This window comes from Centropristis striata, chromosome 8 (genome assembly GCF_030273125.1).
Source record: "Centropristis striata isolate RG_2023a ecotype Rhode Island chromosome 8, C.striata_1.0, whole genome shotgun sequence".
Classification (NCBI taxonomy): domain Eukaryota; kingdom Metazoa; phylum Chordata; class Actinopteri; order Perciformes; family Serranidae; genus Centropristis; species Centropristis striata.
Window position 1 is genome coordinate 33,213,320 of NC_081524.1, and position 22,838 is coordinate 33,236,157.

The 22,838-nt window shown below is 43.3% G+C and overlaps 2 protein-coding genes across 2 annotated transcripts; both read right to left on the reverse strand.

The window, feature by feature from the left end:
- Nucleotides 1-411: 411 nt before the first annotated feature.
- On the reverse strand, nucleotides 412-8,169 carry soga3a (SOGA family member 3a). Its single transcript, XM_059339308.1, has 5 exons — nucleotides 7,727-8,169; nucleotides 5,123-5,668; nucleotides 4,754-4,833; nucleotides 2,747-4,625; nucleotides 412-1,762 (listed from the first exon to the last, which is right to left on the reverse strand). Exons 1-5 carry the CDS (start codon nucleotides 7,859-7,861, stop codon nucleotides 1,532-1,534), a joined length of 2,871 nt encoding a protein of 956 aa, XP_059195291.1. The 5' UTR covers nucleotides 7,862-8,169; the 3' UTR covers nucleotides 412-1,531.
- Nucleotides 7,885-22,216, reverse strand: LOC131976328 (protein SOGA3). Its single transcript, XM_059339309.1, has 12 exons — nucleotides 21,147-22,216; nucleotides 20,683-20,907; nucleotides 20,435-20,593; nucleotides 19,865-19,936; nucleotides 19,228-19,547; nucleotides 18,840-18,999; nucleotides 18,520-18,589; nucleotides 17,767-18,313; nucleotides 16,979-17,108; nucleotides 16,527-16,851; nucleotides 12,677-12,844; nucleotides 7,885-8,023 (listed from the first exon to the last, which is right to left on the reverse strand). The coding sequence occupies exons 1-10, from the start codon at nucleotides 21,912-21,914 to the stop codon at nucleotides 16,741-16,743; spliced, it is 2,562 nt and encodes an 853-aa protein (XP_059195292.1). The 5' UTR covers nucleotides 21,915-22,216; the 3' UTR covers nucleotides 7,885-8,023; nucleotides 12,677-12,844; nucleotides 16,527-16,740.
- Nucleotides 22,217-22,838: the final 622 nt, after the last annotated feature.

The window sequence follows — 22,838 nt, forward strand, 5'->3', positions numbered from 1 at the left end:
CCTCGGACCCCTCTTGATGCAGAAATATTTCTCTTCCATGGTTTATTGATGTCCAGAAGTTATTAGTGCTCCTTTTGTATGCAAGAGGCCTGCACTGGGGTATGGCAACTGCACAGTGGCAATTTCGGCTAAGTTTGTAAACTCTTGAGGATTTTTGGAGAAAATAATACATGTTAAATTAAAAAGGGTTTGTCTACAGAGATACTCAACTTTTAAATGGCTGTTTTACAATAATGCACCATTTATAGTGTGTTATGCTGCAATGGTGTTTTTACAGTTATGGTTCACAAATGGGTTTTAAGTTGCCAAGAAATAATATTTAGAAGTGTAATTATGAGTCAGGCAATGCTGCACAGCATAACACCACATGCAGAACAATACAAATGTGAATTGAAAAGACAGGAGAAATCATTATGTCCTTATGTTTATTACACAAAAAGAACAGCAAAGGCATTACCTTCATCATGATATGATTCACCACTTTGACCCAAAAAACTGTCCTACTCAGCTGAGCAATGTCCTGATATGTGACCATTCAGAATTAGTAAAAGTAGAAAAAAGGCTTTTTGATCTTTTTTTTTTTTTCACAAGCATCGTTTTTTATGTTATGCACAAAAGCAGGCTCTCATGAATGACATTAACATACGTTTTGATCGGAAAACAGCTTGGGTGGACAGCTAAAATAAAACAGGAAAAATGCATATAAAGAAACCAGCCTTTGGTACAAAGTTATAAAAAAAGGAACTCACATTCACATTTTTGCGTTACTGTAATCATGAAAAATGTAAAGCCAGTGATAAATGTAAAGCGAAATGTTTTAGTCACAGGCAAGGTACAGTCCAGGCATGTACTTTAGGTAATACTCAAGAAGGCAGAAACCAACACTGCTGTATTCAGCAGAGTGAAGTCTATGCTCCACTCTGAACCCACTATGATGCTGCATGTTGTGTATGTAACATCATATTTTGTGCAAGAAAAGTACACAAAACATGTTGCACTCTAAATACAAAATACAGTACATATTAACATCATTCTGGATTTCATTTGGCTGTAAGTTTTTGCATCATTTGAATATGAGCAAGCATCACTTTTAAGGTGTAAATACAGTATATAGAACAGAGAGAGTAGTGGAGGCTCTGTTGTTGGTACATCTGCAAGGCTACACTAGTCGAGGCTAGAATCCAGACCTGAGCATAGGACATCCATTCAGATGGGTGGCATGAATGAATGTTGGATGTGATGCTTTCACTGTCCTCTGATGCATGATGCCTGGCAGGTTAATTGGAGCATACTGCTGAATGAGCGGCGATGCTTCAGATCCTTTTCTTGCCTTTCTTGGTCAGTTAGGCTCCACTAGATACCACATACATTCTAAAGATGAGTTGGTGAACTCACGACTAAAGCACTTCTGAGTCTGTGTGGAGGAGTGGAGGAGCAGTCTGGGTTTGGTATGTACAACAGCAATGAAAAGGAGCGTTCAGTGTTCACAGGTTATCACTGAAGGCTCCTCGTTGGTTCAATCATACGGTGATCAAATAATGACGGTCTCTATGTGAAAGGCATGTGAGTAGGTAAAAGAGGAAGTGTGTTTCTGAAGGGGGAAGGATTGAGGCACAACAGGGGTAGTAGAGGGAGAAGGAGAGGTGGAGGAGGAGGAAGTAGTGGGGGAGCGGCTGGCCCATCGAGACGGGAGGCGTCTGTTGGCAGGACGGGCAGGTCTCGAGAAGTTCTTCTGAACAGAGGAGGAGGTGTCTTTGTTCTCCTGTGGAGAAACAAATGAATTACCATTTAGGATTATCACACCGTTCTATCAACAATTAAATTCACACACGCAGATACTTTACATTTTTGTCACGTGTTCCATCTGAAGTCGTCTTGACCCTAGGGGAAACAACAGGCATATTTCAAACAGGAACACGCTCATGTGGAAAGGTCACGCAAGTAGTTCCAATTCTTTTTGGTCAAGCAGCTGAACGGAATACCTTACACGTGTTGTGGTTCTGCTGCCACTTAGCAGACCTTCAGCATTTTATGTTGGACAGTGCTCCTTGGTTGAGGTTAAGCTAAAGGGGTGCCTCTAACTACATTCTTTTCATGAGGTCAAATGAAATTGCCTTGATAATCGCTCCCACGATTTCGTTAACATTTGCATGACTTTAAAGCAGTGTAATCGCTTCAGCTTTCTCATTTCTGTGCTCTGCCAAGGGCATTCAGTCAGCTGGCTTCTTGCAGATACTTCTGTAATTAGTACATAAAGGCCAGAAAAACACTTCCACTACGAGGCCCCATGGAAAGATTGGGAGATGAAAGACAAGTTGTGGGTGATGGACCTCCTGCCAAGTACTTTATGTGCCACGTCGCCCTTTCCTTTTGTTAGGAGCCTTTAAGCAATGGATTGGCCCAGATGCCCAGATTATAATGGAGGCTCTGGCCTGCTTCTGTCTCTTAGCACATACCAGAAATAAACAACATTCCCACCGGAGCTGTCCTCAGTCAAGGGCAATCACGTAATGTTTCAGAATGGAATGAAACAGAATGAAACGTGTGTGAGTTCACCTAGGTCCACTGGTGTATTTGGCCTTGAAAATATATTTTGACTAAATTGTATTTTAGTCAAAACAAAACATTTTAAGAGACTGCCTTTTAAATGTTAGCATCTGTGCAGTGAATATCACACCTGCTGAGTAGAAAGGGTGATTATATGTGAAAGTGTGAGTACAGATTGTATTTTTCCGACTCTACCCACCTGCACTGTGAGATGTACCTCTTTCACACCCATGGCACTGTGGCTGCTGAGCTGTGTGATGTGCGTCTGTGATGTGTGTGAAGTCTGCGTGTGTCTCAGAGTGGGAGGTAAGGGTAGAGGGTCCATGTCCAGCATGTCCAGTTCCATGATGTTCTCCTCCTGCCTGGCACTGACATTCGGACTTGAGGGGATCTCGGTCGGTTCGCTCTGGTTTTGTTGAGCCCGCGATGCACTCTCATAATTCTTCAGAATCCTTTCCACTGCGCCATAGTTGGACCTGGATCCCTCAGGCCGTGGGTACGCTGCCAGAGTGAGGGCCTTCCAGGGATGGTCATTCATCATTCGAGGCCCAGGTCTGGAGGAGTCCAACTGGGAGGGCAGAGCTGATGCATGCCTTAGCTGTGCCTGGTGCCCTGGCTCTGTCTTCTGTCTTTGCTTGTTCTCAGCAGACGGCTGCTGGAGTGAGACACTGGCCCTGGCTGGCTGAGGCTTTGCTCCATGGGGATTCTCATTCTTGGAGCTGGGACCATCCACAATGTGACCTGGCTGGGTATTTGCAGGCAAGACAGGCTCTGAAAAGAGAGGCTCTGTGGCTGCTCTGCGTAGTGTTTTCCTGGAAGGACTGCTTGCTGTTTGAACTTTGTGCTTGACCTCAGAATTGTGTGCAGGACTCTTAGAGGTTGTTGTTTTTGCCTCCTTGAGTCCAATCTGTGGCTGCTCAGATGAAAGTTCAGAAGGGAATTCTTGCTTTATTCTGACCTCTTCACCTTCAGGACCACATCTTAATCGCCTTGGTTGGACATTCGGGCTCTGAATTGTAGAATTTGAGGTGGAGAGGGCCAATGTGATTTCAGGATGCACACCCATGATGTTAGTGGTGCCATGAGTACAATGTGGCTGAAATGTTGTCTCCCTGGAAGGCAAAATCTCATCTGATGGCGGAAAGGCTGGTTGGCAACCCACAGAGCGGGCATCTGTTCCTGTACAACTGTCTCGTTTCTCTCCTACTCCCCGGCCCATCTCAGCCTGAAACAAAGTCCTATTGAACTCGGCTGTTTTTTGTTCCAGCATTATGTTTCTTTTGGAGCCCTGGAGGTTGGAGCTGGCAGGTGGTATTTCAAGAGAGGACAAGAGCAAATCTAAAGGTAATTCTCTGACAGTCTGAGGCATTTGTAGCTCAGGGCTTTTTAAGTTCCCAACACCAGGGCAGTAATCTGAGCGCGACTCTTTCCCAGCAGACAAAATGTTGACTTCAGAGAAGCTTTTCTGAACAGTCCCATATGTCGACAGCTTACTGTTGGTGAACTTGCTTACATCACAGGACCAGCGGTTGTGACAGCAGCCCATATTACATTCAGTGTTAGTTGGTACAGAGCAGGATGATACAATACCGTCTTTTAAAACTTTTCCTTCATTTTCATGTAGCATGGCCTCAAACTTCCTGACAATAGACGGGCTGCTACACTTTTTGTCCACTAGAACACAGGGGCTATGGCACTTCCTCACTGTCGTCATGGGAGATTCTGGGATATGGAGTTCTGTGTCGGGACTGGTTGGGGAGCTCAGATTCCAGGAGGAGGTGCGTGGAGGGATGGGAGGACCTGCTGTATCAATCTCAGAGAGTCCTCCAGGGCTGGTCTGTGTTTCTCTGTAGCCGTCTGGATCAGTGGAATTTGCTCGCCAGGATTTGTTCAGCTCTCTGTCGGCCTGCCAGGTGTTATCTGGTGACAAAGTGATCCAGTTTTCCCTTTCCAGGGCCCGAAGGTCATCATAAATCTGGCTGAGGTCACAGGGAGCTTCATCCACCTCAGGTCGGGTTTTATCATGGCCAGAAAATATCTTGCTCTCCTCAGGTAGGCACAGGGATTCAGAGCGGTTCCTGAAGGGAATGAAACAGTAAAATGCATTTACTCTTATAGTAAGAGCAGCAAGACATAATAGGTAAGGCGATTATTATAGTTCCATGTTGACTCCAGAAAGTTAGCATAGCAAGGGGGATTTATTTACCTCTTATCCCCACTCTTCTTTCTGATCTCATCCTGGTAGCTGCAAAGCTCCTCACTCACACGGGCGATCTCTTTCAGAGCCTGAGACACAGAGATGGGACGTCAGAGATACAATGCTTGATACTGTGTGTTGTTGAAGTTCTTTTCAAATAAAATGATGATGAGGTAGATAGAGAGGATTATCTACTCAAAGAGACGAAGGATGACAAAGAAAAGAATACAGGAGACAGTACAGGAAAACTGATGATCAAACAAGTTTGTATCAGAAGACTAAAGAAACAAAAACAAAACAAGTAATAATAATCACACCGGTTTGTCTGTAAATTAATAAAGTGTTTTGAACAAATACAACATAGTTTTAAACACTCACAGCATTGAGAGCAGTGGTGTTCTTTTTCTTGTCGGTGCTGTAACTCTGCTCTGCCCAGAGAGGACTTTCTTCAGGACTAACGTGGACATTGTCTTCGTTACTTTGTATGTTTGAGACATTTTTCTGTAGTACTCCACATCCAAGAGCCTTATGAAACATAGCATCCAGATCTATTGTATCCACAGCTTCCTTGCTATCAGTGAGTGAGTCTTGCTGCCATGTGCCTCTTGATCTTAACGCATCCACCAGCTCAGGTTGAGTGAATTGACCACCAGCGTCAAAATCACAGAGGCTGTCTTCTTGGAAGCAGGTTGAATGGTGACCATCGATGCCACTGATGTTTCTATTGCCACAGAAACCAGGTGAAGGTGGATGTCTGATTTGTAGTGACTGACTGCTGCTACTAAGCGGCTCGTTGTCACTGAGCAGACTGGAGCCGGTGCTGGTCGAGCGTACACTGAGTCTGTGTACAGCATCTTCGTCGCCCTCCTGCCTCCCACTATCTAGTCCGCCCACTCCTGGCTTGGTCCTCACGTCACAGTACAGCTAGAAACAGGAAGAGGTATAGAGGTCATCATCTTATCAGTTGTAGCACATTAATCCTTTGTTAAATGAAACAAACATTGCCCTTTGGTGATGTCAGTATTTTCAAAGATTGAGCAAACACATTGTAAGAGCAGATTTAGTGTTGATTGTTGTGTATGTCATGGTCCAACTGTGATTGGCGGGTCAGCCTATATAGGTGGGAACCTTTTGGGGGCTCGTCAGGTGTTTTCCAACCGGAAGGGTAAAAACGTTTTTTGACCGCTAAGCTCGTTATGCTTCGCGCAGATGTATGTATAAGAGATAGTGTGATTAAAGCATGAGATGTTAAATAAATGGACTTGTTTTGCATCTAAACTGAAAAGCAACTGGACTCTTATTCATCATTTATGGCAAAGTCAAAGCGAGTCAATAAGTTTTCCTGTTGAAATGCCTCAGTGGCTTAAAGCATTGGCTTAGCTTCTACACACATTATATTACACAAACCAAAAAATGATATCACTCAGTGACAGAGAGAATATGGGGCATGAATAAAAGCATCAGACAATGCAAAGGATGTCATAATATGATTATAGCCTTCTAACTATACAAAACTGCATCTACTGCTCACACTCTCTCAAACTAATATGGGATGATTAGAAGGAAGGCACGACAGCAAAGCAACGAATCTTATGAACATATTTAGACCGCAGAGGATTAAAAAAAAAAACATTCAAAGAATTCCTTCGAATAAAATTGGATAACCTCTGGCCTGCTACCACGGGATCCTGAAATAGTAACTATTTCATGTTGACTGGGCTCCCTTCCCATCACGCAATGTCTAGATGGGACTACTGCCTCTTAGCCTGCTTTATTCCTCTGCTGTTTTCCTCTCTCATTTTCTGGTCTCTGAGGGGCAAATGAGAGCCACATGTTCTTTTCATAGCAAATTGTTCCAGTGCCTTCGCACTCTGTCCAACTACTTTTGTATGGCTTTCTCTCATTAAAAACACTAATCTGCTCCTCCGGGCTTGTCAGATTTTGACTCGGGCTTTGTCACCACCCATGCTACTCCATCTTATTTTATACCTCTGATCCTCTCCCTAAGAGTCATTCATTTGATCTGAATTATTTTCCTCCCTGACTGGTCTTATCCTGCTATACTTTCGTATCAACTTATTCTCTAACTCCACCATTTAAAACCAACAAGCTCTGTGAAAAAGTTCCACTTTCTCATTAGAGCAGCTACTAACATTAATATATTAATACATATGATGAATGCTTTGTTCAATTGATCAAAGTTTCAAAAGTTCCTAAACTTCAAGAGGAATTCTTCAAATTGCTTGTTTTGTCAAAACAACAACTCAATACTAAGATATATTTATATATTTCTAAGATGTACTATCATCATATTTGATAAACTGAAACCAGCTACTTTTTAGAAACTTTAAGTAAAACAGATCTTGTATTTGGTTAGACCTAACTGACATGCTCAGGCATATTTCCATTCACAAATAGTGAAGGAGAACAGTAAAGTTCATTCATTACGTTTTCATTAAAAAAATGCATGACTAATTTGGCACATTGGGTCCAATATAATATTAACCAAAATGTGATTGGCAATGAATAAGCGTTCTGTTCTATGGAGGAGTATATCAATCTCTCTCTTGCATACCAGCTTCCCCTTCTACATGACTCCAGGTCATAACCTATCTCAATCGCTGCCTCTGACTCATTGTACACAGAGAGCTGAAAAATAGCAGAACCCTCGCCCTCCTCCTTCCACTCCTTCTTTTCCTCATATTCTGCAGCTGCACTGATCAGGGATATTGTTTTGACAATGTTGATGATGAACAGGATGAGTGTAGGAGGGAAGTGTTACACACTGTAGGCTGCTTAGTGCATAGGAAGTCATATATCATACACAAACATGGAATTGCATAAGTTTTAAAATGCTAGTGCATGCTTTAAAAGGGCTTTAAAAGGGTTAGTCATTTATTTGACTTATTTTTTTAACCAAAATCCAAACTTAACCAAAACAAAATAATGAAACCAAGAAATATATAAAGAAATGCACCTTACCTCTTCTATTTTCTTCTGCATATCCTTCAACTGGCTCTCCCATTCCCTCCTCTCCATATCGAACCTTTCCAGCAGCTCTGCTTTCTCCCTTAGCCAGTCCCTCTCATTGTGCTCCAGGCGACAGCGTAGGTCCATGGCTGTCGAGTGCGTGTCTGCCAGGAGCCTCCGCTGCTCTTCCCTCTCCCGGCGGAGTGTTGATGTCTCACCGTGCTGTTCTCGAGCACTGCGTGACGACACAGAGCCGGGACCTGACTGGACCCCTCTGCTGACCAACCCGGAACCCTCTCTAGCCTCCAACTGAAGAGAAAGAAACAGGCAGAGAGCACGGAGGAGGAGAGGAAATGGAGCACATAGATGGAATGAGAGAGTGGGAGAGAGTGGAGAAAACAGTCAGCAGTGATAAAGGACAGATTACAGTAGGAGAAAAAAAGGATGAATCCCAGATGATGAGACAAGCAGGGCAGGAGTGAAAGAAATTGTAAAAAAAAAAAAAAAAAGTGGAATTAAGAGAATGAAGGAGTGGCAGGAAGAGAAGGTGGAGGAAGTGGGGGAATAATGCACCATGGGGACGAGTGTGAGTGGGTTCAGAGGAGGGAAGAGGGAGAAAAGAGAGAAGATTGAAAGATGAAAATATCCTGTAACAGCTCACATACAGGATTCATGAGTTCAGGGGTCAGGTCTCTTCTCTATGGTACTTCACTAACACAGGATGCAGTGCAGGACATGGTAGGATCAGGCACAGCTAAATATGTCTGCAGAGGATACATGTGGCCTCAGCCAAATAAAACTTGTGTACCAGTTTTTAGAGAAAGATAGATTCATACAAAGGGGATCTCTCAACACAAGCAATATGGAACTTCCGATTCCTTTCAACACATTACAAAAATGCCAATTTTATTAGGTTCTAATATGCTTGGGAACATAACTGAGTGTTCCCATTCATGGCCCTATTTAAGTGAAATACCCTGGGCATTTCCCCTGGGAATTTTACTGTGTTTGGGGCCAAAAAATTTTGCCGCTTTACTGAGAATGACTAAAAAAAAATAGCAAAAAGTCACCACCAGAAAAAAAAGGCTTAAAACTGATTGAATTTGATAACATTTAAGATTTACGTCTCGGTGGTCCCATTTGTACCTCTAGATCAGATAATCCGAAATGTCCTCTGCCAACAAGATAATGCAAAGGATATCTGATAAAGGCTTTCCTTTTAAGAATAAGTGTGTGTTTTAATACACAGACATGTGCATTCTGCAGTAAATATGTGCATTTTGCTGCTCGTAAAAAAGGGGAAAAAAATGTTGGCTTTGGAATTGGAAAGAGCCCAAGACAACGCCTGAGCATGTGTGTATGTGTAGTGTGTGTGTTAGAAAGAGGGAGAGAATGCATACGAGCATGTCTGAGTGTGTTATTTCAGAGTTCAGTCACAGACAGCGACCAAAGCCTTCTTACAAGCCTCGGTCATGGTGCTATTTCTGCCTGTGGCCGGGGGTCATGAAATTATGGTGTAGAAAAACAAGTCAACCCTTTCTGTCTGCCTGTGGCTCTTCCCAAAGTTCTCCACAATTACAGATGGATGCTGATGGGTGCTGTCCACAGTCTATTTAAACATACAAATGTAAACAAATAGTGAAAGTGCAAAAATAAGAGGGTTGCGGTCAAAATAAAAGAGCGGAAGACCTTTTTTATTGATTGGGAAAGCAAAGATAAACTGTCTTCTTAAAAGGAAAATATGTTTACATGCAAAAATGGGCACAGGTCAACATCAGTGCAACCGGCACACCAATGCATGCACACACATCTCCCTCAAGGAGCCATGTCCTGCTACCCTTGGACACCCTGTCTGTCACTGTACGGCACAGGGTATATAAAGGTAACTGTGTCACCACGGTGACCCACTATAAATAGCGGACACACAGCCTCGTACAATGTCACATTCCGAGGGGAGGTGGGGGAAGGGGGTAAAAGGAGGAGGGGGAGTTGGCTGCTGAGGCAGAGTGAGATGTCTCCTAGCTGCCAGCAGCTTTCATAAATCAGCGGCATGCGGAAAAATATGCCGGGAAATATCCGGCCTAAGACCTCTGCCTGGGACCTCTGATGCTTGCTTGGTATTTGGTGGTAGAAGTGCCCAAAAAGGATGTGGACACAACATACACTAGTTACATTGACAATCATAGCCTACTGTGGTGAAAGGTGTGTAATTAAAATCTCAAGAATAGAACAAGCATGCAAGTGTTCATAACTGTGTTTATGTTTTTTTTAAACTCGCTTCCGATTAGAACGTAGAATAAGAAGAATTTCTGGTATGGAAAACATATGACACAGCATCAATTACGCCAAAATCTAAAATATATAATAAATTGGTTTAACTGTTTGTTGCTATAGAGCTTCAGTTTCTCAAACAATCAAATGACCAACAAAGGGATTTAAACTACTGATAACCACAACTTAAATACGTAAATAATGGATGATGTGGAAATTGTATGAAACTTCATCTATAAAACAATGATGTGGCACTTTGGTCCATGGATTTAAGCAGACTCTCCTGGTTAAGTACAGATAAGGACATCTTCACCATGACAACTTGCAAATGCCATTTCACTTACGGCATCATTTAAAGTGACCTCAAAATTCCAACTTACTGGACCCATGTCCTTAAGTATCCACCACTTGTTCCATTCACTTACTTCAGGTTTGTATAACACACTTGGCTGCTTGGATAATCCTCTACAGAATCCTCTACAGAAAGCTTTTGGACCGTAAATGACTGAATGAAAATGACTTTTTTCATCTTTAACACTCTGCTTTCACTCTCCGTTTGAGCTAAAAATGGGATCTCCTCTGCCCTGTACAGTGAAGCCAACGTGTGGAAAATGACAGAGGACTTCTCACCCATGCTGAAATTATTCACAGTTCACTTCGAAGTGAAATGAGGTTTACACCCATTTTGCCCTACTGACCCCCTTGCATCGCTTTGCATGAATTCTTCTCCATTGCCCACATGAGCCCCTCCTGTGACTACTCATTTTTGTATTCTGTCTAAATGTATACATAAATGTATATAAATATATAGAGATTACAGAAAAATATGATTTCAACAACCTTGTATAAGATCAGCAGCCACATCAATGCTACATTCTTGAACTAAAAGCAGTCCAAATTTTGATTATAGACCATTTACAAATTAAGTTTAAACTGCCCCATGACGCAAAAAAAAAAACAGAAGTCTGTAAGTCAGTAAATTAGTCATTTGATTACTGAGCTGCAATACTTTCAGGGAACTTCACTTGATGTACTTCGAACCTGATGAGCAACCCTAGATTAGCACTTGGTAAACACTTACCCAAAACTATAAACTGTGGCAGGAAGTGGCATCAAGACAAAACAACTTTTACAATGGAGCTAACCCCGCCCAGCATGGCTTAACTCCAAGTCACATTTCCTTTGGTCTGTTTTGCAATCAATATAGAAATGTCTGCATGCGTTCCATTTAAAATTATTGTTGTTCTCCCTGAATCTCTAGAGTGGCAAACTTCTCAGAAGTGGCAGGCAACTGAACACCCTCTGATACAGATGCCTTATGCTCATCAACATCTTGATATAAACATCAGTGTGTGTGTGTGTGTGTGTGTGTGTGTGTGTGTGGCATCATGGTATAACCTCCTGCAGTAGATTAAGCCTCTTTCTCCCACTGCCACAATGGGCTTTACAAACACAAAACAGAACAGTAAAAGTCTCTGTTTTTATAAGGCTCTCTGTCAGACACAGTGTGAGAAGGCACAGAGCCAGCAAGAGAAAGACAAGAGCTGAACAATAACACTGTGCCATCCACTCACACAGAGGGAATGACATTATGGCTGTAAAACCATCTGTGATCTGGGAAAACCATGTTACGATGTTGCATTCTTGTGTCATCGTGTCAGCAGTGGTCATGACCAACGGCTCTGCAGTGTGACTGCACCACCTTGTTAGTTTCCAGCACCACATTTCTGAGCTTCATCACTTCACTCAGAGAATCATTAGATTTTTGTTGTAGTTTTAGAGGATGTAGAAAAAAAGCTGTGCAATGGGTGAATGCGTGACCGATCAATTTTAAGTCTGTGATAGTAATCATATGTAGCTCAACTTGCAGATAACCACACTGTCGTCACAACATCACAAAAAATAGAGATTTAACAAGTACTGAGACACACAAAGTCAGCACACAGAGATATCTAACGCTGAGCAAATTTCACAGAATCAAACGGTTTTCTGATTAGACTTCTACTTTAAAGCAACCAAATAAATCCATTTTCTGATGTAACCAGAAAAAAAGCTAAATCCCTAAAACCACATTGCTTTGAAGAATAGCCATGCATGGTACTTCAAGTGTTCCATGCAAAGCCTGACACAGCATGGCACTGGTATGCAAACTTAAGTCTGTGAGTATTTCCAGCCCCATTTCAAGAAAACACTTAACAGTAGCTGTACAATGCAACAATAGGTTAATATTTCATTTACTTAGAGTTAACTGTTAAAAGCTAAGTTGAGTGTCTGTGTCTGACTGAGCAGGGATAACTACGTTTATCTCGTCAATGCAAATCTTTTGTCTAAGCTGAGGCTTGAGTTGGATGGATGCCAGGGTGACTTATCACCCTGCCACGTGGGTGGCAAACATGGTGATCCCAATTTACACCAAACTGAAAGCCAGACATACACAGACATGAGAAAATCCATCAACATAATACACACAAGAAATATAGGTAATGGTTGCAATAAAGCAGTCCTCATACTGTGCATACACCTGCACGCACAACAGAAATGCACAGTTATATAGAAAGTAATACACTGCTCTAGCACACACACACATAACACTATCCAAAACTCTGACAGATTATTAATTTGCAGAAGCTTTTGAATACAGTCTTAGACTCAAGTCCCACTCACACATCACTGTCATCATCTCTGAATTACCTGTGCAATCCTGCATTTGAGCTCGGCCTTCTCCAGCTCCCAGGCACATCTGTCTCTGGTGTACTGCAGCTGAAGGTCGCTCCTCTTCTCCTCCTCTCTCTTCACCTCCGCCTGCACTTCCTCCAAAACTGTCTTCAAGTCCAGCAGAATCCTTCTGTTCTCCCCTCCCTGCATGGAAACACAGTTGGCAGCTATCTTAACCAAATATGTCAGATGAACTGGCATGTTTGAAAGTAACAGTGTTACAAAGTGGAATCAGAGAAGAACTAAGAGTGGAATCAATATTATAATAAACGGATGCTTGCATTAGTGCATCAAAGAATATCAAATTTTGAATTCAGGGCCCTGAGTAATATTCTGGGAATATAGGATATGATACCACCAAGCACCATAAATTCACTGTGAACTTATTGACAAAGTACAACTTCATATACAATAGGCCTAGTGGTAAAAAAAAAAAAAAAAAAAAAAAAAAGCATGGTGTACCACAGAAGCACACACAGAAATATATTTAGCTTTCAAATGTGTAGTAAATATTTCCAATCACTTGTATGTCAGCTACTTCTCTCAACAATGACTCCTTCTCGCGTCCCCATTCTTCCTTATCCTGTACGTGTCGTTTTTTCAAATCTTCAAATTTCTTTTTAAGCCGCGTGTGTTGTGTTTGCTGCTGCTGCTGCTGCTGCTGCTGCTGCTGGGATTCGGGACCCGGCCACATTTGTCCCCTGAGGACCTCAAGTTGTGTCCCTGTTCCACTCTGTGAAGCACCGCACTGGGATTCGTAGATGTGACTGAAGACGGTGGGCGGAGAGGAGATCCTCCTCGACGGACTGCGACTTTTGCCCCTGCCTCTATCTGCCCTATCCATCCTGGAGCACGGCACAAACTCCCATCCCTGAGACGGGACGTAGCCCCCACCAGCACCGCCCCCACCGGGGAGCCCAGAGCCGTTCATGAACGCACTCCACATCTCTCCAGGCCAAAAAAACAAAACATTTAAAAAAAACACAGTGATAAATAATTAGAAGCTGGTCACCAAGCTATTTTGTAAGTATCCATTTCTGCTCTATAAAGCATAAGTTGAAATAATTGTAGACACAGTTCAGCATACTTTGCCATCTCCCAACTCAAATTGTTTTTCACTTGGTGACCGGTCGCATACTGACAGCGCTAATTATCCAAACCCGGCCAAGTCCCCCGTCGGCCGCACAGCAGCGCTCAGGACAGCAGCCTCCGCTTTGCTCACACAGGCTCTGGTCCCTTCCATGTCCTCACAGAGACAAGGTCGACTCGTTATTATTGTCCCCACGGTGTCCTTTTATATAAATATACAGGCCTATATTTTCTCTCAAAATCGTCCTCACTGCTGCACCCCTGCACTGTTTTTGCCTTTACATGTTTATGTCGAAATCCCAGGACGCAGTGTGAGCGTGCGTCCCTCTCCCCCGCACAGAGTCGTTGTAGGCGACAATCCAGTGCTGGCAAAGACAGACACCCAGTAACCACTCCGACGCGAATGGGAGAAGTTCCCAAAAATATCACGGAGCGCACTGATGTAAGAGCAGAGGAGTATTTTTGTTCGCTGTAACCAAGAGTTTGCTTTTCTAGAGTCAGATAGCTGGAAGAAGCAGCGGAGGAGCGTCCGTTAATCAACACCGGATTTCTCTTATTACGCAGGTTACCTTCTTGCGCTGTATCCATAGCAACAAATCAATTTACGTCCTGGGAGACTCGTCGATAGTCAAAAACAGAAATAAGATAGCAGTCACTCATTTTAATAGAAACAAATGACTTACTACGACCCGAGGGCAATAATTGTTACACTGAATGTCAGTTACTCTTGCAAAATAAGCAATAGGTGTCTTACCTTGCCCGTAAACTAAGCTAGTTCCTCTTTTCTCATCCGTAGCAGGAGTAAGCTACTACTCATCTGCTATTTTAGCATGAGAGGGGGCTGACTATCACGAGGAAAGCGGCGTGGGGTGGGATTATCTTTTTAGTGATATAAATCGTCACCCTGTTAAAATATTCGCCTAACTCATTTTTTTTCAAGTTTTGCAGGAAACACAAAAAACTTCACCAAAAGTGTAACATATGACATATATTGGTCATTTCACTCAAAAATGATGTAACAGAGGATGGCTATTGGCATAGTAATAACACTGTGTGTACATTTTGTAACTTAAGATAAATAAATGACTTCGGCAGTTTTTGAACACGCCTTTGTGACTTAAGCAAGATATGGTAACACTTTATTTTGAAGGTGTCTACGTAAGAGTCACACAAGCCTATCAGAAACATGACATGACAAGTATCATGAGCATTGATGTTACTTCAAAGTTTCATTCATGTTCATGACACATCCCACGTCATGCTTATGACATGACCCCTTCAAAATAAAGTGTTACCATATCTTGCTTAAGTCACAAAGGCATGTTTAAAAAATGCCTAAGTCACATTTTATTTTGATTTAGGCATAATAAATCCCGTTAAGCCACACTTGATATAAGCCATTACACAAACAATTTTGACAAAAAAAATGACTTAGGCGATTACTTTAACAGTGTGACGAAATGATAACACAATTATTGTTGCGTGTCTGTGACACCAGGCTGAAAAGTAATTAGTTGCTCTTTCGTTACTCGTAGTAGTAGCCTAGGCTATTAATAGAAACGAGCGAATTAGCTTTCTACGCAGAACTTGTGACGCCGTTGACGGTTTTGTGAAATGTTCCGCTCGGGCGCCAAAACAAACTTGAAAACGACTCACATGTTCCGCTGTCTGAAGCCCCGTCTACGAAGCACGTGTCAGTTGGATGAAGAGACCCTTACCTCTTCCTCTAATATGAATGCTGCAGTGAATGTCCTTGAAAAACAGCCATAAGTGTCTAAAATTCAGCCAACGAAGTAGCAGAAATGAAGTCTGGACTGGAATGCAGTGGCTTAGTTAAAAACAACTGGAGAGCGACAGCCTACAGCTGAAATGATGCTTTCATTAACGGGAATAAAATCCTCTCTCTCTCTCTCTCTCTCTCTCTCTCTCTCTCTCTCCACAGCTGGCCCTAATATGTGACGTAAAACATCCCACCGGTGGGATGAAAGAAGTGGACCGGTTCCGCCCCCGTCCTGGTGGTAAGGTCCTTTGGTTAAACAGTTCAACACATTTCTGCCTTGATTTTACAGACCAACCGGAGGGCATTTTTACACAATTCTGAATGTCGCATAGCCTACATTCAAATAGGTCTGTGGATAAAATGCCAATGATCCTATCATAGCCTACTCCCCATGGACATTTGGGTGATTTGTTACAGATTATGTTGACATTTTCTTATGACTCAGACAGTATAGTTGCCTGAGAAGAACTTGAAAGAGACATAGGCCTAATGTTCCTTTGCCAGATGGTGCGGGACTGTATGAGTGTCAATGTTATTATTGTGAGCATGCAGTTGGGTGTGTCTGCATAGTCTGTGTGCATTGCCCTTACAGGCATAACAGAAACGTCAGTATTTATATTGTACTTGCTGCTAATAAAACCTAGTTTTTGCTGCTGTCATGTGTAACCCCCATAAATACAGGTTTGCAGCAGTAAAGGTTCAAATATGCGTTGTATGGATTACCTTTTGACCTTTACAAACCCATTAAAACTCCATTAGATTACTGAAAAAGTCACATTTCTCCACAAAACCATTTTAAATCTAATTAAAGGCCATGCACACTGCATACAGGTGTTTTCAGTAATTGTGGTTGTTTAGACCTCTCAGGACTGAGCCTTACTGAGAATTAAATAGCATCACCAATCTCTATGACAATAGTGTAAACATCTCACACTCACAGTGTAATGACATACTCACCTAACAGTCCACTTGCTGCTCCACGGTTTTTGGTCTCCAATAAATGTTGAAAGCATCTGAGTAGATGAGTGGCTTGCTTCATACTTGGAAAATTATTATGTCCTGTACCTTGAGTGACCTTATATGACGTGTTAAAAATAACAAAAATTGAAATCAATGAATAAGTCAAAAATAAATAATGAAAATGTACATAATATGAAACTGAGGGTGTGCTTTACAGAACAAAGAACAGGGTGAAAAGGAATACCAATTTAAAAATGGTGGCATAAGAGAGTGAGGAAAACAGAACGAGAATGAGGATCAGCAAAATAATGGGCTGAAACATCTGGTGGATGGCAGTAAAATGAAAAGGTTGGGGGGCAGAGGGAGTGAGGGACAGATTGACAAGTAGTAAGAAAAGTGCATATTAGAAAACATTAAAGTCATTGCTTCATGTGTTGGCATCATCTTACAGACAGTGGCTCCTCTGCCTGTTTATCATCCTGCTTGGGCACATCCAGCCGGTCTATGAAGCTCTGCAACTCCTTCCTGAAGGCTTTCATCTGGGCGTTGATACGATAGAGCAGCTCATGCTCTCTGATCCTGTGGAGCACAGGTAGAGTGTGTTAATTTAGGTATTGCGTACAATGCTGGAGTAAAACAAACCTGGTCTCACAGAAATCCGTGAAATAGCCACGGATTTCGCTTAACTCAAAATCCGTGGAATAGCCACGGAATCGCTCAAATTTCCATGAAACTGACACGGATTTCGCTACAATGCAAGTTAAAGACAGTCATATCCCGTGGCTATTCCATGGATATTTGTTCCTATTGGTTTGCTCCAAGTCACATGACTTTCAAGGTTTCGGTGGTCAGAACAAAAAACATGGCGGACAGTTCTCTCATTTTTAGTGAAAAAATTAATATTCTGATTTTGTTTCTGCATGAAAATGGATTTTGATCACATTTCTAGCGAGAAATATATGTTTTATTTTCTAAATATTCACTCAGTGAATGTACATAATCACTTTGTGGTGAAGATCTCGCCAGAAAAATATGACTGTCATTAACTTGCATTGTGGCGAAATCAGTGTCAGTTTCACGGAAATTTGAGCGATTCCGTGGCTATTCCACGGATTTTGCGTTAAGCGAAATCCGTGGCTATTTCACGGATTTCTGTGAGACCATGTTGAGTTAAACAAATGTGAGAGTGAGCTGAATGAAATACTGTGATATCTAAAGAGTTTCATATGTTTATTACCTGCCGCCTTCCTCATCCTCCTCCAGTCGGGCAAACAGCTCCCCGTTGGTGACGTAAACGCGAGCTTCAGCGATGATAGTGCTGGTATCAGTAATGAGCCTATCGATGGTCCGACCCAGCCTCTCCGCCTCGATGCGGATGTCTATCATCTGCTGTCGGTCCTTCAGGCTTCTCGATAAAAAACGGCTGTCTACAGGTGAGTAAAGGGAACGTGTCGGGGTGAGGCACCGGATGTTCCTCACCTCATCTGAGTCGCTCTCCCCTCCAATAGGGCCCTCACGCTTTCTATGTGGAGGTAGGAGGCGAGGGGAGGACGCAGAGGCTGAGGGGGTGTCGTCATCCCGTCCCCCGTCGCTCTCTGCGTCACTGTCCCGAGGGCTGCTGCGGATGCCGAGGTGGGACGCCAGGTCATATCGCTGCATGTTGGAGAGCAGCACGCGGTTCTCGTACTGCAGCTGCATGACTTTGCCGCTCAGTTCATTGATCTGCAGCCGTGCTGCTTTCAGCTCCTCCTGGAGGGCTTCCACTTTAGCGGGGTCAGCTCCTCCTGGGGTTGAAACAAGGCAACAATGAAAAGTGGAACACCTCTGCAAATGAGGCTTAAATGCGCAGTTCCTGGAGGCTTTATGAAACACATTTTTCATCGGATACAAATTTATCAAGCTGCAAGAGAACAGAAATCTTTTGCTCTGCAGTGCAGTTGTTTTGTCTCCTGCAACAATGACTTGCTGAAAAGATGAAAAACAAACAAACCTCCTCCATGCCTGGATCCAGCTTCATGGGATCCGGCCTTGTATTTCAGTTTATTGAGTTCACTCGTCACCTAAAGATGAAAATGAATGTTATTCACATATTTGAAATTGTTATGTATGAGACTTAGATAAAAGACAGCTTTTATAAAAGGCCTCAAAGTGACTGATGATACCAATAATAAGGAAAGAGAAGACGCTTTAAATCTTACATTGCTGAATCTCTAAATCAAACATACGTCATATATTATTTACAGTCTGTTGCCATCTTGATACAAATATTTGATTAAACAATGCAATTGGAGCAGAGTCCCAACCACCTACCTTTTTGTTCTCTTCTTCTACATCTGCTAAATTTCTGCGGAGGAGTTCTGCCTCATCCTCCACCAGCTGAAGCTGCTGCCTCAGCTCCGACAGGGCCTCGCCCTGCTCTCTGCATTGTTGACCTCCAATACCAGAACTGTCCACTCCTGCTGCCGCCAGACTAGGAAAGGAAAGAAGCATTCATAACTGTGACATTTAGTGCACACCTCAATCTCTTATTTCACTTTTTTGAGAAAAGAATACTTCCATCACACACTCTGCTTAAACTCAACCATGAAAATAATTTTCCTTGGCACAAATTATGGATTGAATTCTCCCTGATATGAGACTGATTCTTTTCTGTTCTATTACAACTATCTCTACATTTAAACCAGTCTTTGCAAAGTACCTGTCCTCCCTCATGTCATCCAGTTCAGCCTTCAGCCCCCTGTTCTCCACCTCCAGCTCCACAATCTTCCTCCCCAAGATGTTCGCCTCCTCCTCCACCAGACGTAAGCGCAGTTTCAGCTCTGACTCACGGGTGGTGGGAGGCCCTCCAGCCTCACCTTTAGGCAGAGGGCTGTCCACGTCCCCATAGAAGGAGCGGTACTTCTGCAGCTCCTGCTCCAGTCGGTCCTTCTCTTTGTCGATCTTTGCCATCTTTTTCCTCATCAAGATGGCTTCCTCCTTGATGAAGGCCAGCTGGCATTTCAAATCCTCATTTTCTTCCTATGAAAAGAGAACAGAAGTTCTTTATTTGCCTGCTACTCAGTGGTAAATTCATTTTCACAAAGTCAATATGTAAGTTCTAATTAGTCTACATTCCTGGGATCAGTTTCATTGCCTCAGCACATATTGTAATGAGGTGATAGTCATGTTTCTCCTGATGTTACTTTCACTCACTACAAATTACGACTCTCTGATGCCTAGTTCTGCATATTACATTTTGTTTTTATTTGGAAATTGCAATGGAAGACAATCACATTACGAAACATATCCACTGAAGTTTATAACTTTATAATCTAATAACATAAATGCTGACTCACCTCGACTGGGGTCTGTGGAGTCTTTCTCTCTGCTTTTTGCACATCTTTACTTCCTTTTCTTTTCAGTGAGAGCTGCAGGGAAACATCATCATCATCATCATCATCATCGTCATCATCATCATCATCAACAACAACTCACTCTTACTGGAGGCAGTGATATCATCCAGATTTATGGAGCATTAAATGCTCAGTATTGGGAAAAAAACAGGACGGTTTAAAGCCACCTTTGAGAACATTTCTGGTAAAATATTCAAACTCAAATCACACTGAAAGTGATTTTACAGGCTTGAGGTAAAAAAGGAACCTCAAAAAAGGTACCTCACAAATGATATAAAGGATATGAGGACAAAGCAGGAATGCACCAAAGCTGCCTCAACAGTCGACAACACTATATTTTGCTGTGTTCAGCGTTTCCCTGAACCTTTACAAGTGACGATAGAACTTAAGGCATTTAATAATATCTTCAACCTGACCTTTCAAGGTGTCGGACCTCAATTTGCATTGACCTTTCATGAGCACACAGACAGAAGGTGAAATAACACATGACACAGACTCCCATCAGGCCTTCACCTCTTTGGCTCTCTCCAGTTCATTCTGCAGGGCCTGCTTGGTGACCTCCACCTCTATCAGCTGCTGCCTCAGCTTCTCATTCTCGTCCTCTGTCTTCGTCCTCTTCTCCTCCACATTCTCCAGCTCATGGTGCAAGCGCACAGATACATCCTTCGCCACCTGGGAGATATAAGGAAGGAGAGAAGTTTTACATTTTAATTGATATGATAGAATATGATAGAGTGTTGGTCGACATGCCATTAACTCACCTTGAGGTCTTGCTCCAGACTCCTGAGCAGCTCTCCATCTACCTGGCCAGTTTCTGCAAACCGCAGCCTCTTCCTCTCTGCCTTCTTCAGTCTATACTGAAGGATCCTACAGTTCTTGTTGGCTCTCTCCAGCTCTCTGCGCATGTCTTGCAGCTGGCAGGCGTCTTCCTCATAAAAGGTGTCCCGCATCTCATCCATCTCTGCCCGCATCTCCTCGATTTCAGTCTAGCAAAACACAAGAGGAATGAATGTAATTGTGTCTGAAAATAATTAAATCCAATATGACTCCTTAAAGGAAACTGCTCAGGAGTTTTAAATGCAAAGCTTTCAAAACAAAGCATGCGGTTATGTGCAGTAGTCATTATTCAGCATATGAGCAAATACAACAGGTGCGACCATTACGCACGTTAAAAAAGACAACTTCTTGAAACAAATATTAATTGTCAGGCTTGTTACCAATTTACCTTAAGGTCATCGTTTTCATCCTCCAGCCTCTCTAAATCTTCCTGTAGTCTCTGGTCCGGCTGCGGAGGAGGTTGTGGACTGTCAGGCTCGGGGGAAAGCTCCGGCTCCGATGCCGGCGGTGATGCTGATTTCGTCTGCATCTTTGTCCCTTTCTTCCCCAAGCTCTTATTCAGATGGAACTGTATTAGCTCGGACTGCAAGCATCCCTCCTTCCAGAAACCGGGTCCGCAGCCTATTGTGCTTTTGGAGCTCTTCTTGCTGCCGCTCGTCGCCGCTGCGGCCTCCCCTCCTTTTGGGTTTTTGCTCCTCAGTTTGGGGGATTTGGATGCGCAGGGCTGGTCTGAGACGACACGGTTCGGATCTGCTCTGGAGGGTGAGGAGGCATCAGTGACTAGGCGGGAGGAGTCCTCTGATGTCTGGGTGCAGCCTCTGTCTGCAGCCGCCGCCGCCGCAGACCTGCTCAGCGTCGGGCTTTCAGCACCAGCAGCCTGGACAGCAGCCGCGCCTCTGACGGCAGGAGCGCCTCCGGCCTGCCGCTCCCTGCCTGTGGAAACGGGAGAGTGACCTCGGCTGTTTCTCCCTCCTCCTCCTCCTCCACCACCACCTCCTCCTGCTTGTTTTGATGTAATGGGCTTTGACGAGTTGCTGCCCTTCTGTGTAGCTTTAGATCCACCGTCTTTGAGCCCGGCCGGAGACGACGAGCGCTGCTGCTTCCGGCTGCTATTGTCTGGCTGCCGCGGTGAGTCGGCAGAGGATGGGTTCATCATGGTGTCAAAGGCTCAGCTCATCCTCAACAACATCCATTCCCTTCACCAATATCCCTGCAGCTGGGAAAGAATACACTTTTCACACCAAAAGGCTGCAAAAGATTGATGAGATTCAGGCTAAATAACAATCAATAAATATCATCCACAGGTCCACCCAAGCATCCACGTTTCTTACTTAGACTAAAAGAACACGAACTAATCTGGTTAAAAAAAGAGGCACCATGAATTTTAAGCCAGGCTAATTAGGCTGTAGCGCCCAGAGACAGGGACGTGACCACCATCCAGCCCGTTTGATGAGATGAGTGTGAGATCAGCTGCGGCTCGGGCAATTAGACACTCATTTGCGTCATGTGCGCTGCCGAAAGGGCAATGGGCGAGAGAGAGAGAGAGAGAGAGAGAGAGAGAGAGAGAGAGAGAAGACAATGTCATTGACTGTTAAACCTGGGGCAGCAGCCAGACAATTGTCCACGGTGCCTGTTCAGTGGACAGAAATAAGGTTCTGAGTGGTCCCTGATCTGATCCCCCAGTGAAGCAGAAACAAAGGACGGTCCAGATTCTTGGTACAAGATGAGCCACATCCAGGCTTAAAGGAGTTATCTCGTTTCCCGTCAGCCATCATCTTAATGCTCATACCCAACATGCACGATGACTCATTACTCAAATGGAAGATGAGCTAGAAAAGTATCGCTTCCTTGACCTGTTTGAACAGTTTCTGCATTTCTTGCTCTTTTGTCTCTTTGCTTTTAAAAGCACAAATAAAATCGACTGACTGTCACAAAAGCTCTCACCCAGTGCTGATTAAATAAAGAGAATCAAAATGAGTCTAAAAAAAGAAGCAAGCAGAGCTCAGTGTCCCCGTTTTCTCTACACATAAACAACTGGGAGCAGCAACAGTAAATCAAGCCAGCTTGGAGGCCTGACAGT